At 41.3% G+C, this 19330-nt stretch overlaps 1 protein-coding gene across 2 annotated transcripts in view; it reads right to left on the bottom strand.

Annotated features, from left to right (window-relative positions):
- apba1a (amyloid beta (A4) precursor protein-binding, family A, member 1a) overlaps positions 1-19330 on the bottom strand; it is a 50675-nt gene that overhangs the window by 25882 nt on the left and 5463 nt on the right. For both annotated transcript variants that reach the window (XM_068720766.1, XM_068720767.1), the window contains exons 2-3: positions 7367-7436; positions 848-2535 (exon numbers count right to left, since the gene is read on the bottom strand). In XM_068720766.1, coding sequence (XP_068576867.1) covers positions 848-2431 — 1584 coding nt within the window. In that variant the 5' untranslated portion in view covers positions 2432-2535; positions 7367-7436. The remainder of the gene's footprint in view (positions 1-847; positions 2536-7366; positions 7437-19330) is intronic.

The raw sequence follows: 19330 nt of genomic DNA, 5'->3' as shown, positions 1-19330 counted from the left end.
TAAAGCTTCTCAATTGGAATGCTTAATCAGGCTACATCCTGCGTGGTAACAGGTAGCTAGCACACACTAGCAGAGGGTGTTAACAGGTCAGAAACTGTGTATGTTGCTTCAGGCTACTGAAGCAACTGAAGCTAACCAACTGTCTGTTGGTTAACTGAGGTATTAAGAGAAATCTCACGCATGTGCAGGCGAGCTACTCGTCGGTTCAAGTCCAGATGTGTCCTAAGTGATGAACGCCGCCCCAATTTACTTCAATTCATAAAGACTTTTCTCCATTTTTTGATTCTCCGTTTATCGTGGAGAGAATCGTATGAGAGAAGTTTAGTTCAAGAATTCACGGTAACACGGGGTGAGTCATTGATATGTCATTTTTTGGGTGTAGTATTCCTTTAAAGCCTTAAAAGGATGGTTTAGGTTGATGATTGAAAAACGCGGCAGAAACACTTCTTGCGTGGACACGGTCACTGACATACAACCTAGAGATTATTTGAGCTGTAGCTTGCCAGAATGTTCCGTGTTATGACAATGTGCCGCCATCTGTTCCACACGGAGGTGACGTGTCGTGATGTTTTGCCTCTAAGCTGCAATTTGTCCAGTCGGACACATTCAGTCTCTGAGCACGATGACATGAACTAACCCTAACCAATACTGTTTAGTATACATTAAGTGTTCCGGTCTCACCGCTGTGATACCACTAGAGGTAAATGAGAAAACATTTTTTTTTTTATTTGGTTGACTTCACCCTTTAGAATAAGTGAAAAAAACAAAACACATTTTAGTTGACTAACAGAACAGACACAATATCTAATACAACGTGATCGATAGTAGCCAGAGCTGCTCTACTTACATCACCCCCCAGTGATGGCTGTAGGTCACACTCTGCAGTGGGGCTCAGGTCCTGCCTCATTACCCAAATGGGTTCCTTGGGCTCATCGGGTGTGTATGGAGATCTCACCGTTCTGGTCTTCACCTCCTCTATGGCCTCCTTAATGTCCTTGATGGCCAGGGATATGGCGTCCCTCTTCTCTTGACTGTTCCTCACTGCTACAAGCTCCTCTGAGGGACTCGCAGCCTGTTTCCCAGCCGGCTTCCCTGGGTTGGCAGACTTGTCATTTTTGTCTGAGTCGGTTTGGGACTTGTGTTGTTGGGGTTTTTCTTCACCCTGCTGAAGCTCGTTCTCTTCATCTATGGTGTCTTCCACAGCACGGTGAAGACTCTGAGAGCTCAGGCTTTCTTTGACCTCAGCCACGATGCTGTCAATGTCCTCGTCCTGCTCGCAGCTGTCGGCGTGTGGGTATGGGGCAAACTCGGCCTCCTTCTCCGGGCTGTCTGACTCTCCATCCGAGCGTTCGTCGTAGTGGCGCAGGCGGGAGCCCACCGCTTCCTGCTGATGGTAGTGCCCACCTCCCGCCCGGACTTCCAACAGCTGAAAGCCGGCTCGCCTCTGTCGGAGTGACTCTGTGTCCTCGGCCCTGTCTGCAGTAGATGAAACTGATGCGGGAGTATCGCAGATTTCCTCGTAAACGTGCTCAGAGAGGGAGTAAATGTCATATGGCTCGGAGTAGGCTTCGTCCGCAAGGACACCGTCTAAACTCTCCAAGCTCTGACCAGCGGAGACATCGGCCCTTTCTCCGGAGTGGCTAAGGGGCTGGGTGTAGACGTAGTTGGAGTAGCCAGTGTTCAGCATCTCCTCTGCTTCATCCTGTCTCTGGGGGTTTTGAATATCAGGCAGGGGTTCACGTGGCAGTGGCGGGGGCTGAGGAGGATAGTTAGGATGTAGATGGAGGTGTTGCTGTTCAGCCTCGGCACTCTCAGTGTACCCCTCCGCCTCCGGCCGAAGCTGGACTCCGTAGTTCCCCGCCTCGTCCTCCGCCTCTGGCTGCCCCTCAGGCTCCAGAGACATCATCACCAGACCATCGTCCCCCTCGGCCCGGTCAGTATGGGTGTGGAAGCCGCTCTCGGTGCTCGCTGAGCGGGCGAGCACTGAATCGTCCCTCTCTCGTTCATCTTCCTGGGTCATCTCCGCGTGGCGCTGCTTCTCCTGTTGTTGTGACAAGTGTTGTGCTCTCTCCGCCTCCCTCTGCTGCCTCTGTCTGTGCCTCTGCTGCTGGGCTCTGATCCGGGCCTCGCTGTCACCCTGTCGGCGATAACGTGTCACTGCGGGTCGGGGGATGGGCTGAGGCTGCTGGGGCTGTGGAGACTGAGCTCCGTGTTGAAGCTCCGCGTCTTGCTCCTCCTGCGGTCTGCGCTGCTGGGGCTCCCTCGCTCTGCTGCCAGCGCTTCCTCCAGCAGGGGCTTCAAAGCGTCGGTAGCGCTTTTCCTGGTTGCTGGGGTTACGGGACCGGCCGCTGTGGTTATTGTGGCGGTGGCGAGAAGGGGCATCGGCCTCCTCCATAACCTCCTGGCCGAGCTCTGTCTCCTGGGGGTTCATGGCTGTCTGGTCCTGGTCGATTGAACTGAGTCAGAGAAAGGTTTTAGGAGTCCGTCATCAGAAGGTGCCTCTACGAGGTCAGGGCAAGGGCTGCTGGGAAGAGACTGAAAGTGGCAGAGAGAAAGGGAGACGATGTGAGTACACAGAATGAGTATGATATGAGTGAAATGTATTGTTACATTTCTGGTCACACCAGAATCTGACACAGAAATGTGTGACTTCTTGCAAAATAGGGGGTCCTGGAAGTTTGGTGACAACTTGACTACTACAGAGCTGCGTGCTTCCACTCATACTCTAGCCAGCCACATTTGTATACCATTGACTTTTGTCTCATAACTGTCTAAAGAGCCATGCCTCTTTTTTGGAGCAGTTTGCACAGTTGTTGCCGGGGATCAAACGGCAAACCTTGTGGTTGGAGCCACAGCCGTGCAGCGGTACCTTTGGCTCGTCTAGTCCAATTGCCTCTGTAGGGCAGAGTCATTTCAAACAGGGTCGATATGGGGGTGATTGAGTGCTGCAGGGATGATGTATTTTGGTTGGCCAACCAGGAAGTAAGCGTCGCACTGGTTCCCTCAACAAAAAACAAATGGGATTTTTCCATTGGAATTTAAATGATCACAGAAAATAAACATTTGTGACATTACCAAGTTTTTTTAGCAAGATAATCTTCACAAATGAACATCACTTTTATGATTTTTGAAGCATGAACGCAATCGTGGCGTACAAAGCTAACATTGGGCTATAAACTATTGGTTGCTTCACGTCGCCACCACTGAGCTAAAGGCAGACTGGTGTTGGTTGTAGCTGTATTTAGCCACTTGTTAGAAACCGCCTATTTGAACACAGGTAAGAGGTTCTACTGGCGTATTTCATGTCGTAGAACAAAGTATTCTGAAAAACTCCTGAGCTTGTGTTAACCACAGACCGTACTTCAGGCATCTAACCATTACAAAAACTAAACATTGACCGTGAGATGAGGGAACCAGAAGTACAAAAATGCTGACTCAGTTCCGGGTTTTAGGACTCATTCCAGCAGCACACTACGTACGACAAAAATAAACCATAATGTATCAAACTGCAATACATCTGACTTCATCATGTCATCACGGTCGCAGCTGTCCAAACATAAGACCTGCATATGCCTGCCTTCCTATCAATCTTCTGGCTGCTCATCACTCATCAACGCAGAGTGAACTGCAGGCTCAGCCGTCACTGTCGGAGGCAGCATCGACACATCGACTGTAGCACACTGTCACTTCACGTGGTTCATTAAACTATGCTCATCATTTAAAAAGACAACAGATTCACTTTTCAGCACAGTAATCGCCTGAAACAAAGGACTGTCTTTCTTTCTCGCATTGTTCTCTTCCAAAGTCTCCTCATTTTGACCACAATGAATTACTTGGTTTCATATTCTCCAGCAAAAAAACAAAAGAGGCAAAAAGAAAACACATTTGATTTTAAGTGGGAGAGTGTTTTCACCGATTGTGCCCGCAGAAGGTTGTAACAGAAATGAGGACCTACTCATGCAGAACCATTAGAAAGAGAGCATGCCTGTTGGTGCTGTGGCTGGGTGAACCGTCATGGCACTCGGTTAGCCTGCTGCTGTCTAATTAAAACGGAGGGGGAAAGGCAGGACACTGGCCGGAATACATAAGAGCCAAGCAGACGGAGACGGTGGTAACTTGAACCAGACAGTGGCCCCTAGAGGCTACAATGCTCATTACACAAAACATTATTTTAAAAGAATGAATGTGCCGAATGAACCAGTGTCGACAACACTGTGCACAAAGCAACTAACTTATAACCCCATTATATCATAACAGTGATTGTAATGCATTATAAACAAGGTTATAAAGTATGAACCTATGATCCATGTAAGAAACAAATGAGTGACCAGCAATTCACAAATATTATGATACTTGACCGTAAAAAGTCAATATAACATGCTTTAGAATGTTTTCTGATTATTGTTGTAAAGCATTATTAATATTTATGAGTGCTTTCCCAGTGCAAAAAGCAAACTATAATGCATTGTAAGGACATTTATAATGCATTATAACAGTGATTATAATGCATTATAAGAAGATTATAAAATAAGACAACTATGATAATTATAGTACACTATGCTCCTGCCAAAAACAGCAATTCAAAAGTATTATGATACTTGACCTGATAAGTCATAAAAGTCTTATCAATATAGTGCTTATGCAGTGCAATAAGCAAATTACAACACATTATAAGTATGTTTATGAAGCATTATGCTACTTAACCTGATAAGTCATAATAAAATGTTTTAGAAAACACATAACATGCATTATAAGTATGTTTATAATGCATTACAAAGTAAAGTGTTTGCCTATTTATCATTAAATCTATCAATCGACAGAGTGAAGAAACAAAAAACACTGATTTCTACTTCCTGTTCATGTTTATTTAAACTAAACACCAAATGGCAGGATGACTAGCAGGACACACAGGTGGTAGTTAGAAAGTAATAACCATCAATTTAAAGGCTTATTTTCTTTAAGTGTCGACTAGTAAATCCCACAACAATGTATTTTGTAATATCTTAATATGCTTATTCAAGAGGCTGAAATACGTATAATTAAAATTAATTTTTATTTAAGGTCACTGAAAAAAACACTTTTCAGTCTCGACCCAGAAATTAGTGCTTGGAGCAACATGCAGAGAACTAGGTCCTTTAGGAGAGGCACCAAGGACACGGAGACAGTGAGGTATTACCACAGAAGCACCGACAAATAGACGTTTTACAGCCCACATTCAGCTATTCTACACAGAAACTACCATCTGACTTTGGCCGTCAGTGCTTAGTTTAACTCCATTTGTTGTTTGTGGGGGTGCAGTGGATCAAGCAATGAACATAACACCAATATTTCAAGTCCAATATCCACTGTTCTGGTCTCTTTAGCTTCTAAATGCTCCACTATGTTCAACAGCTAGTTAACTGTGTCCGTCTGCCGTCTGGTGCTGGGCAAGTAGTCTACAGTGGGTTTGTTGGAACTTGTGCGTCCCACATTGCATACCATTTTCCCTCTGAAATTGCAATATCTAACTATTTCTTTTCCATTTGTTTTATATATTTAGAATTGAGAGTCCTCTGGTTTTCCTCTGGTCTGTTGGAGGGCTGAGATGAGCCGAGTTTTAACCACGGACTGTAAATAATAAAGTAGACATAGTCACCACGACGCCATCCATTGGTTTGCGGACTGCCGCTTGAAGCCTTGGGTTTGCCAATTTGTCCGTCGCCGTCTTGTTTTTTTGTTACCAGAAGTGACACGAGAGGGTGGAACTAAGTACAACCCAATGCTGAATATGACATTTTAAGGCAATCAAAATGTTACAATTAACTTTCATGAACCGGAAACACACTGACAGAGTTCAACTTCCTACACCAACACAAAAACAACAACGTGGTAGCGACCTGTCAATCACTTGGTGGTCCCGCCCTAAAGCATACTATAGTCTTCTATACAATTTGATTAATTTTTGCAACCAAAGGAGTCGTACCCCGATGGCCATTCAAAATAATGCCAGTTTAAGGCACTTCCTCATTGGCTTCACTTATCAGAACCCAAGGTTTACCCTGCTTATATGTGTTCACAATAACTTCATTTAAATCATTCACATCTATGCGGAGGTCAGTCCTCACTTCCGCCATTTACCATTCATCTAATAGTCCCTTGGAGATACCCTGCAGAGGTTTTGACCACTAGTAGCGCTATGAACCAACGCTTCTATGAGTGCGTGCATCCCTATTTTGTTTGTTGGCGTGTAGACAAAGACACATATGCACAAACCAATGGGCAATCTCCTGAAAAGTGAACTCAATGCGGAAGTGCCTTAAACTGGCATTCTTTCTAATGGCCATCAAGGTGTGACTCTTCAGGTAGCAAAACGAAGTCTGGTTGTATAGAAGTCTAGTCTAAAATGACTACTTCTCTCTTGATTTATTCCCTCAGTAAACATTGTAAACATGAGTTTATGGTCTCAATCTCTAGTTTACAGTCTTCTTCAATACAGCATGATGTTCATTTAGTACATTATGGTCCATTTAGAGTCACACAGACCATAAAGCAGGGGATGCTTTAGGGGCGGGGCCTAAAAATGTCTTACTCAGCATTCGGTGGTCTTTAGTTCCACCGTCTCGTGTCACTTCTGGTTGAAAATATAAACAAAGACGACGATGGCCGAAAAACAAGCTGGAAAGTTCAAAACCGCAGTCCACATACCAATGGGTGACGTCACGGTGACTACGTCCACTTCTTATACCGTATACAGTTTATGGCTCAAACACACACCTGGCACATCACGTATTCCTGGGCTTTTACACTATTCCACTGATCAACAGGTGGCGTTACATGCCGACACATTTAGGGAAGATGACTGTTTTTCATGCTTTTAAGAAAAAGCAATTTAGCAAATGACACATCCCTTCCTCTGAGCTGTGAAGAGACGTCAGTTCCTAATGAGGCAGAGCTGGATCAGCTGTCAGTCGGCTCCTTAAGGACTGCTAATTGTTGGGAGTTTGTATTTTAACTTATTAATAAGTAATACAATTTTTTTTTTTATCTTACATCAAAGAATAGTTTCTAATAAAAATGTTACTGCTGAAACACTCTCTCTCTCTGACTTTAATATTATACATGATCATTTAAAAATTAAAAGGACAAATCCTATATAATGAAGGGAAAAGTAGTTCTAAAGTTCATACTGTCCATGTCCGCGACGGTCCGCGAGCAGCCAAAAGTTTGCATGCCCGTGTGGACTGTACGCATAGCAAACCCACAATAAAGTACATCTTATTTAAATAATACATCTTTAAAGGAACACAAAGACGTGTGATGAACTCCTGGAGAACAGTGGTGTGGTGTATTACCGTAAGTACTGTAAGTTTGACGGGGACTCACTTACCTTTATTATCAGGTTAACGTTGACCGCAGTAGTTTCAGATTCGGTGATGTCGTTTTTTCTGAAGTCCAACCTGAAACAGAGAAGAAGACGTCTAATTACAACCTGAGTGCAGTCTACAATAAGAGTCTACAATATGAGTCTACAATAAGAGTCTACAATATGAGTCTACAATATGAGTCTACAATGAGAGTCTACAATACAAGTCTACAATACAAGTCTACAATACGAGTCTACAATACGAGTCTACAATAAGAGTCTGCAATACGAGTCTACAATAAGAGTCTACAATACAAGTCTACAATACGAGTCTACAATAAGAGTCACGCCCATGTCTATTATGCATTATAAACATACTTAAAATGCATTATAATCTACTTACAGCACTTAATACTTACAATCATGAGCATTCAGAAATATTCTTTATGCTTTGCAAGGACCATAGTGTTTTATAATCTTTTAATCATAAATTATAATCACAGCTGTTTATTTGAGACTTTTTTAAGGTAAAAACAAATTGTACATTTTGTGTTATTCTTGCATAGAGTTAATATTTCACTTTACTTAAAGCACATAATGACCACGACCATTGATTATAATGCATTTTAAAAATATGATACAAGTATAACAATGGTAAGTATAATAATGAAATGTCAATGAGTGACTACCAATTGTGAAATATTATGAAACTTATATGTCATTATAAAATGCTAATGTTTTATGATTATTGTTATAAAGAGGATATGTATGAGATTGGAATGCATTATATGTATAATGTATTATATAATGTAATGTATATGCATTATATGTATGTTCATAAAGCATTATAGACATGGACGTCGTAGAACGTGTTACTAAGCTCACGTCAGAGAACCTCACTAAGCAGAGCTCAACATGAAACGCTCTGCTGCATCATCACAAAGCAGGGAGATGTGTTTCTTCTGTCCTTGTTTAAATGTGAATATTAACTCTGAGGATGCCCCCCCCCCCCCCCCCCCACACACACACACACACACACACACACACACTAGAGCACTAACTCACACAGCATACTCTCACACATGCAGTACAGCTCAGTCTATCAGAGGGATGTTGACTCTACTGAGAGCTGTAACCCAGATTTCCTCTGCATGGAGAAGATAAGAGAGACAGTTGGCTTCCAGAGGCTTCTCTATTTGCCTTCAACACATCAGCGTTACACAAACAAACATCATAATTCACAATTTATTATTTTTTATTGCAACTTTGTGGTCGACACGCTTTTACATAGGAAATTGACTATGCTTATTCCAGATTTAAAAACACATATGGTATTTTGCCTAAAATGCTAAATAATGGTTAGAATCAATCGAATACTACTGTCAAAAAATAATACTGTGCACAGTCAAAATGTAGCAGTTATGACTGTTTCCCATTCAACTAAACTGCATTCTCAATTACGTTTTCGAGGGAAATGTATTTACTCGCAGATTACAGTCACAGTTTCAAACACGAAACTTACGCTGTAAATTGAAACAAAACAAAAATTCAAAAAAACTACTTGGTTATGTTTAGTTAAACATCATGGTTTGGCATAACATGTTTGTTAGGTAATTTAAGTTAATTAAGGACTTAACTTTAAATTTAACATGAACAACAGATGTAATCCAATTGAAGGCTTTTCACTTAAAACTATGCAATTTTTCATAATTTTGGACCACTTATATTACTGTAGTTAAAGCCCAAAAAGTTAAACTTGTCTTGACAAAAATATTTGAATAACTATTACATATCCATATCACAGCCTTCGACTAGGGCTGGGCAATACATCACAATGATATTGACATTGTAATTCTCATGAGATGATCTAGATATCGTCTTAGATTTTAGATATTGTTATACCACTAATACCAGCATTTTGTGCAACCCTACTATACCACCGCAAGATCAGTGTCGAGGTATTTGATCAGAAATATATTAGATTTTCTCCAAATCCCCCAACCCTACTTTCATTCTTACATTCAGGAAATGTTTACCCTGTAAAGTCATATTCTGTAAAACAAAAGCGTACATTCAGAAGACTGAACTTCATTTCATCAGTGAGTAACATTAGTGAACAACCAATCCCGCCCGGCATTTAAGAAAGCATTTGTGCAGAATCAGACCGGGCTAAAGCTATTACAACATCTATTGGGGTCTTTATTGCTGCAGACATGAGGCCATCTGGCGCTACCCTTTCCCCAGTCAATGTAGATATTCTCATCTTAAATATTGTGGTTTTCATGGAGGACTATAGCCCAAAGTTCTTTGCTTTCAGTGTTCTTGAAATTATTTTAATTAATAAATGGAAAGCAAAGTTATATTTGACTCCGCCCCTTTTCTTTGCTGATCTGAAAAATTAGCCAAACCGCGACTAAAAAAATCGTGATCCGAACCATGAGGTTTGTGATCCGTTACACCTCTACTTATCATCATGTATCATCTTGAAAACAGGGATGTGTTGACCGACCAACCGACCGACCGACCATCCTTACCAAGCAAACAGGTCACCTTCATGGAGCGGTCCCTGAAGGCTGCCCACTTCGTTATATTTAAAAAAACATTCTCGGGACGTTCCCAGGAGGTTAGTTTTGTATAACCTTTACGGAGTCTAAAGGTTACTGTAGAAACGTTTCAAAAATAATTCTACCCTGTAAAACTGATGAGTAATGCCTTCTCTTTTTAGCTGACCAATGAGGACAGCTCAGCTCTGTCTGTAAGATAACAACAACACAGATTGTGATGTGTGCTATGAGGGATGAAATCTGGTATTTTCTCCCCTAATGCCATAATAGCTAAACTACAGTGCCAATCAACAGGCACAAATTCACATCTATTTGTGCACTTCCTGAATAAGTACTATTCCATTTTCAAGAAACCGAAAAAAGTGATTTCAGAGAGAAGCAGACAGAATGGTTTACAAAATGTATTCAGGATGTCAAACAGCAGAGAAAACATTTTAAAAAGATGAAGATAGAAGCTAAAGCTACAGATCACAGTGTGGAAGTGAAGCACCATTTAACGAAATGAAGGAACAACACTGTTCCTGTAAAGAGGGGCAGGTCTTTATTCACTATTGATGCTGGCGTAACGTTAGCTCCACAGATTTTTACATAAAAACGTAACATTTTAGAAATGTGCATCTCCTTCCAACCTCCGGGTAACGAGTATCACTACTACACAACGTTTAACCACGGCTAGCTTCAAATCACTACTACACAACGTTTAACCACGACTAGCTCCAAATCACTACTACACAACGTTTAACCACGACTAGCTTTAAATCACTACTACACAACGTTTAACCACGACTAGCTTCAAATCACTACTACACAACGTTTAACCACGACTAGCTCCAAATCACTACTACACAACGTTTAACCACAACTAGCTTCAAATCACTACTACACAACGTTTAACCACGACTAGCTTCAAATCAGCCTGAACACGAAGAACATCTGAAACTATACGCCCCGTAATGGACCCTGGCCCTGACCGATACTACGCTGAGATTGGCCAGTTTGCATTGGAGGGCGGGACTTAGCGAAAGAGTCAGTTATTGGAGTCAGGTCCTGTTTACATGAACCCAACTTGACCAACATACAGGGGCGGTATACATGACAACGCAGCTCTATGTAATCGTGCTAAGCCATGCCAGTGTAACACGTAATGTTGAGCAGAAGAGAATGTTTCATCTCTATGCTTCATCGATGTTTCATCTCTATGCTTCATCGCTGTTTCATTGCTGTTTCATTGTTATGTTTCATCTCTATGTTTCATCGTTATGCTTCATCGCTGTTTCATCTCTATGCTTCATCGTTATGTTTCACCGCTATGCTTCATCTCTATGCTTCATCGCTGTTTCATCGTTATGTTTCATCGCTATGCTTCATCTCTATGTTTCATCTCTGTTTCATCGTTATGTTTCATCGCTATGTTTCATCTCTATGCTTCATCTCTATGCTTCATCGTTATGTGTCATCGCTATGCTTCATCACTATGCTTCATTGCTATGCTTCAACTCTGTTTAATCTGTTTCATCGCTATGCTTCAACTCTATGCTTCATCTCTGTTTAATCTCTATTTTTCATCGCTATGCTTCATCTCTATGTTTCATTGTTATGCTTCATCTCTATGTTTCATCTCTATGCTTCATCTCTATGTTTCATTGTTATGCTTCATCTCTATGTTTCATTGTTATGCTTCATCTCTATGTTTCATCGTTATGCTTCATCGCTATGCTTCATCTCTATGTTTCAGCTCTATGCTTCATCTCAGTGTCAGAGCACAGGCAGCACTGCTGGTTGTCATGGAAACCCCTGGGTAATTGCTCTCCGTGGGGGGGCAGATGAGGAGGTGACCTCTCCGGGGGGCACTGTCGGTCTCTACCTCCTCCAACCACCGCCTGCCCTCTACCTCCCGCTGTAAACATGTTGATGGGAGGGTGGATGTGTGGCGGTTCATCTCCCGTTGGTGTTGTTTTTATCCGTCCTCGGTGTCACAGTAGTAACTATGAAGTCACTACTGTGCTATCTTCTTATTTGTCTGTTATACTCTGCACAGTGGTCATCGCTGTGTGGTGTTTTAACGCCTCAACATTTGGAGCTGTTTTGTCCCGACGGGGTGTCATTCCACACTGTCTTCAGCCTGCAGAGGCAAAGAGCCGCTTATTCTTGGGAATGAAGTGAAGCATTCACGCAGCATAGCTGACCTACACTGTGTCACACCAGTTCATTTTCTAATCCCATGATATGAAACCTCACCCTCACACTTGTCAAATAAATGCTGTTGATGCCACCACATTTTTTTGAAAGCTGTTTTTTTTTTCTCTCACTATCAATGTATGCCTTGATGTTCAGGTAACTAGCTGTGAGTGAACGAGGACGATAAGAGGCCAATCACACTGAGACGCGTCGCAAGAACATTGTTTTCCTACAATACAGAATCTTTCAGCGGTTTTCAGGAGGTTTTTAAGACGCGCATGAAGTTAAAATATTCCCATTTCTTCAGCGGATATTCAATAGTTGCAGCTGTTCAGATTGTGAGTGGGTAGTGGGTACCATGTGGAAAGTCCCTCCCACCATACTATATCCTCTACCTGCCTCTCTGCTTCCTGGATGGGCGGAGCTTCAAGGTTAGTAAAGGCAGCTAGCTCACCTGCAGCAAACCCTTTAGAGGCCACTTGTTCAGGTGTGAGCCTGGAAAGAGATTTTGTGTGTTTTCAGTCGTGTGTGTGTGTGTGTGTATGCGTGTGTGTCTGTCCACGACTTATCTTGCATACTACTGGACCAATCAGCCGAATAGTTTAAGAGCTCATTTATGACTGTATGCTCAAAGACCTCTCGTGGTTGCAGAGATTCACACTTGTGAAAAACCTACACTATATATAATGTACATATATATATGTATATATATTATACATATATATATATGTATATTTATTTATTTATTCTGTGTGCTTTTACGCACAGCAGCATCTCCAGCTATAGCTTTTTACCGCTGATACTAATTACAGATCACACTATAGCCGAAGATGCTGTACGGTATTGTGCATACATTATATCCCGAGACCAATCGTTTTCCACACCCCTAACAAAGACCTCATGTCAAATACTGTAAGTCTGAACTGTCTTAAAACTAGAGTCTCACATTATTCAACATCCCAAGTGGTGTGGGAGGTAAGAAGGGGAGTAGAGAGTCTATAATTAGGTTCTGACTTAAGGGGATTAATTAGTAGGAAGTAGTGGTGCAACGGATCATAAATCTCACGGTTCGGATCGTATCACGGATCAGAGTCACGGCTCAGCACAAAAGAAAAACGGGAGGACATTTTTTACCGCTGTTACTAGTTGCTGATCTTTGCTGATCCATGTTGTTGTTTGATTATACAGCTGGTCTACAAGGATCCAGACGATTTTTCTGCCACCGTCCCAAAAATCATTTCAACCGTGAAGTCAGTTTAAACCATCAAACATTCTAAAAGTTATCCTTTTACTTTGTTATAGTCATCTATAGTGGGTTCTTTCTTCATAAAAACACGTGATTCAAATGATAAGGAAACTAAAGACTGAATTCTTAATGATTAAAACAAGTCTTTCATTCATAGTTTTATTGATGTATTATAATCTGTTAATAGTTAATGTAAACAGCTAATAGTTCATCTGTAATATCTATTTGTTGTTGTGAAAACATCTTCAAACTACCGGATTTATTCAAGTTTATCACCAACACTACATTTTACAGATTACATGTGAACACATCATGATCACGTTATAATTCACCTTCAGCCAGTCCTCATGTTCACTGAGCAGAGCCTGAAGGCATCATAGTGTAACTGAACTGAACTGATGTCCTGTCAGTTTAAACAATAATTGGTTGTTGAAATGTTGTAACATTATCAGAGAAAGCATAAATGCAGAAGTCCTGATTGCATATTGTCAGTACAACTTTACTTCACACTGTGATGGCTGTTTTTCCTCCACTTACAGCTCCTCTTATCATGAATGAGCAGCAGGGTTCTAGCTGCTGGGCTACTGAGGGAAGACAGACCGACGGGAACTTTACAGGAACAACTGGAGATGTTAAGGAGGATATCAGAGCTGAAACAACCCTGTGATGTTTGTGCTGATTGTCAAGATGATCTGAGAAAGGTCACTGATTGGAATGTTTGCGCTCCTGTAAATAAATGATGGGAATGGGAGTGGCACTGGAGTGCAGGAGCACTGGCCCAGTCTACAAGATGCAACAGGATTTAAGCCATAGAGGAAGAAAAAGTTCCACATCCCATCATGCAGCCCTCTATGTAGGAGCCATAATCAAGCAATAGGAGTCACTAGTGCAGAAAGAAGGGCCCTCACTGGCTTCCCACCAGCAAACAAGTCCAATTGACTTCCTTAGAACAAACAATGTGCTACGGATAATGAATTGTTCCACTCTTGATTTGCACTCCTCGGCAAGGCAATCTGACTCCATTCCGTGAACACTGGAGCCCCCCAGGGACGGTTACTCAGCCCCCTCCTGTTCACGCTGTACACCCACGACTGCAAACCTTAGACATGAGACACAGAAAACCTAAAATGGTCATCAAACGTCTCCATCCTGAAGAAAAAAGCTCAAAAACGGATGATAGTCTTAAGGAAGGAATTAAAATCATTTAATTATTAGGAACTGGCGTGGGGTGTCCACGGTCCAGGACAGGAGGCTCTACAGAGGGTGATTACAACCGCCCAGAACATCACTGGTACATCTACTGCGCATCAGTGATATTGGTGACAAGAGAAGCCTGCAAAGAGCACAAAGGATAATAAAAGACAAAACCACCCAGACACAACCTGTTCACCTGCTGCCGTCTGGAAGAGACACAGAAGAATCAGCAGACTGCTGCATGTGGGAAATGCATGACTTTCAGTGTGCTGACTCTGCGTTCACCAGACTTTATTAAAATTGTCCACCTGACAAACACATCACTATTACTCAGGAGCAGAGTCTCCAACAATGAAAGTGCCTGTTTCTGTTCATACGATTCTCCTCAACACATACATCGATTGATCAAAAGGCATCGTAGATACCAGCTTTACATCACACTGAACAAAGCTAACGTGCTGTAAATGGTTGCGGTATATAAAATGCCCTGATATTAACAATGCATTTCTCCGAGTTAATAAAACATGAGGCCATGAAACATTGAAAATGCAAAATAGGGCTGAGGAGTCTGAACGTCCCCACGGCATCTTTCAAGTCTCCCGTTTCTTTGTGATTTACACCCTAACTGCAGTCAGGAGCCGTGGGTGGCTGAACAGTGAACGTAACAACAATCATCCACAGTGCAGCAGACAGGCTGACAGCAACGCAACAGACTGAGACCCGAGTTCATACCCCCAATTTCAGCTCAGCCTCTGTTCCAATACAATGTTGTATATTTATTTATGTATGTCAGTATATTTTGGAACAACTGGTTCCACTTATCCATCATGTTAATATCATCAGTGGAAATGATGTTATGTTATTATTAATGGACAAAATAACCAGATAGGAGCGTCTGCTATTAGCCTATCCAGCAGTTCAATAATTAGCCAATGAAAGTACGTTATCACAATAATGCAAAAATCAAATAATAACCCAATGTTACCAGAATTCAGACCCGATCATTTTAAGGTAACATTGCCCATAGTCTGATACACTCAGAGGTATTAATGTACGGCAAAATCTGATAATTGACAGTTTACAAATCTATATTGTTTGACAGTCAACCGTATATTGTACAAAATTGCACACAATTTTTCTGTGCAATAACATTTTCTCCCGCATCCCTTTATAAGGTGCACTCACTTAAAGGAGAAACACTACAGGTGTATTTACAAGTTTTCTGAGAAACTATGTTTCAATGTGCAAATAATGCCTTAACTTCTGTATCAAATTTGTGCTAATTTGCACACATTTCCAGAACAGAACAGAATTCTGAACACTGGATGAAGTCAGGTTCAAAATTCTTGATTCATTTTGTTGACATATTGGAGTCAAAGGTTTTTACAGAGGGATCTCTTTGTATCATTCCATAAATCAAATACTGTCAACAGCAATACAAAAACAAATGTTTCTCCATGTTTTAAGTGAACAAACTGCTCTGTAGAAACCTTCAGAGTATAGAGAGGAATGAAAGAGTAAAGTTTGTGTTAAGAGCTGCTGAAGAGGAGATTTCTGGATCACAGTCTGAGAAAAAACTCATTTGTTACAAAATGGCCTTTAAATAATGTTGGCGTTGTATGTTTCTGTAAACCACTGGATGCACTGCATGTCGATGTTTCTAAACCAAAAATATGATTCATAAAAAAACGTTTCATATCATAATTGCATAAACACACAATACCACGTGGTTAACGTTGTGTGAAGATTGGTTAGGTTTCGGCAACAAAACTACCTGGTTGAGTTGAGTTAAAATAACAATACAACAGCGTAATAAATAACCACTGCCCTTAGCTGACTTTCTTGCGTAACCTTACAGAACAAGAGGTCTTGCCCGAATGCAAAGAAAAAACAACTTTCATATTACATCCATATTCCATATTATCGTAAAAACATCCATATTCAACAAACTGTATCTGTGATTTTCAAAATGTATAGACTGTGTCTCTACAGTCAATCCAGAGTTTACAGTATGCTACCGTTGGCTCCTGAGTAAGAAAATGTATGCTAACGTATCAATGCTACACTGTAAGGTGAGATTCATCATTCAGCAAGAGTTGCACCACAAAAGCAATGCTGACCAAAGCATCCACTCACATCTGTCTAAATGAAATGTAAATGAACAGCTCGTCTCATCGGGCTGCATCTTGAATCCATCCAGCAAAATAGAAAAATACAAACCTTTGACCAGCACAGAAAAACGTCCTCTCAGTGCGTCTCAGCTTCTACGCTCCTTCATGACTGCGCTTTTAAAAAGGTGAACTCGTCGCCTCGGGCTGTCTCTAATGCTCAAGGAGGCAGAAATTTACATCATCAAATGGATTCAGCCTGTTACCATTTCCCCATGTATCTGCCAAAGAGTATCCCCACTGGGGGGAAATCAAGTCTCTTGCTCACTGACACACACACACACACACACACACACACACACACACACACACACACACACACACACACCAGCGGGAAGTGTTCAGAGCAAATAGAGATGCCATTTGCCGGTGGCGAGGGGCTCCTTTTCGTAGGTCTGCCAAAATGTCCACTTTATTTTATCCTCCTTTTGTCTCAGCGGGCGGCGGACTGCAGGCTGCCACAGTTGCTGTCCACTGACACAAAGGGCCTGAGACGGGCAGGCTGAAAATAAAGCTGGTGGGCAGCGGTGGAGCCGTCTGCTTATGAACGGACATCCGACAAAGCAGCAAACACTTATAATCTCGGAAGGGAAAGGGATTTTTCTACAACATCCCAATTCTACATGTTGTTTTTAGAAATATAAAGAGCTCTAACTAACATGAAAAATTCAGTAAGTAGCATTTATTTTATATATATATATATATATATATATATATATATATATATATATATATATATTTGCATGGCTCCATACTGTTCCAGACTGATCCCTGCTGACATTTTTTGAAGCAACAGCAAAAATTATTTAGGAGCACTGCTCAAATTCATATTTTTTTCCATCTTAACTGCATTACTTATAAATGGTTTGCTAAAAGACAATTTACAGAAATAACATTGTGCTGTTTCGAATAAAATGTTCATTTTATCTTTAAGAGAACGGGAGAATAATTAAAAGCAGACAGAGCGAAAGTGAAAGTGACAGCCAAGGCTCATTATTACCAACAAAGATGAGGAAACTGTTGACGGAAAGGTCAAATGTCCGTTATGTGGAAGCAGTTTGGTGATGAGGTTCAGACAAAGACAAACAATGAGGGGAAACTCTGTCATCATATCAGCTGGAAAGGTGGCTTTAGGCAACAAAGCTAACGTTAGCTTTAGGCAACAAAACTAACATTGGCTTTAGGCAACAAAACTAACGTTGGCTTTAGGCAACAAAACTAACGTTAGCTTTAGGCACAGCCAGTGCAGCTCGACTGCTTGTCATTGTTTGCAGCATGGCACAGCGCTAGAGTTGGGCAGGTGTAAATGTCTCCAAACTGTTTTGATATTAAGCCAAACACAGGACCGCTACATTGAATATAACCAATACGTGTCGCACATTACTCGGGACCATCTCCACCAAAACTCGAAAGGAGCAGCTTGCCACTGAAACGAGAATAGTTGGTCCACCTGAAAGGTCAGCCCACATGTATTAAGTGAGCCTGACTAATGATGACCTTCTAATTGCATGAGACAAAGGACTTGTCTCTGTTCTTGTCTTGTTAGACCGTAGTGCTGCGTTTGTCACCATTGACCATCACATACTGTTACAGAGAATAGAACATTATATTGGCATCAAAGGAACCGCAATAAATTGGTTTAAGTCCTATTTATCAGATCGATCTCAGTTTGTATATAAACGATGAAACCTCGATGAAGACCAACGTTAGTCATGGAGTTCCACAAGGTTATATGCTTGGACCAATCTTGTTCACCTTATATATGCTTCCTTTAGGTAATATTATCAGAAAACACTCTATAAACTTTCATTGTTATGCAGATGATACTCAATTATATCTATCGATAAAACCAGATGAAACCAACCAGCTCACTAAACTTCAAGCATGTCTTAAGGACATAAAAACCTGGATGACCTGCAACTTCCTGATGATAAACTCAGACAAAACTGAAGGTATTCTACTAGGCCCACACCTCCGACATCAGTTATCTGATGATATAGTTTCTTTTGATGGCATTGCTCTGGCATCCATCAGCACTGTAAAGAATCTCAGAGTTATCTTTGATTACGATTTGTCTTTTAACTCTCAGGTAAAACTGATTTCTAGGACTGCCTTTTTTCACCTACGTAATATTTAAAAAAACTGGCACATCCTGTCTCAAAGCGATGCAGAGAAATTAGTTCATGCATTTGTTACCTCTAGACTAGATTAGTGCAATTCCTTATTATCAGGCTGCTCTAATAAGTCTCTTAAATCTCTTCAGTTGATTCAGAATGCTGCAGAACGTGTTCTAACAGAAACTAAGAAAAGAGATCATATCTCTCCTCTATTAGCTTCTCTGCACCAGTTCCCTGTAAAATCTAGAATATAATTTAAAATCATTCTCCTCACCTACAAAGCCTTAAATGATCAGACACCATCATATCTTAAAGTGCTTATAGTACCATATCACTAGAGAGCTGTGCTCCCTAAATTCAGGATTACTTGTGGTTCCTAGAGTCTCAAAAAGTAGGATGGGAGCCAGAGCCTTCAGTTACCAAGCTCCTCTTCTGTGGAACCAGCTTCCCGTTTCAGTCCGTTGGGCAGACACACTCACAACATTTAAGAGTAGGCTGAAGACTTTCCTCTTTGAAAGTGC

The sequence above is a fragment of the Cebidichthys violaceus genome, unplaced genomic scaffold (genome assembly GCF_023349555.1).
Source record: "Cebidichthys violaceus isolate CVI_PGR_0920_01 unplaced genomic scaffold, fCebVio1.0.p SCAF_26, whole genome shotgun sequence".
Classification (NCBI taxonomy): Eukaryota; Metazoa; Chordata; class Actinopteri; order Perciformes; family Stichaeidae; genus Cebidichthys; species Cebidichthys violaceus.
Note: the sequence above shows the minus strand (reverse complement) of the source record. Positions and strands in the feature narration are given on the sequence as shown.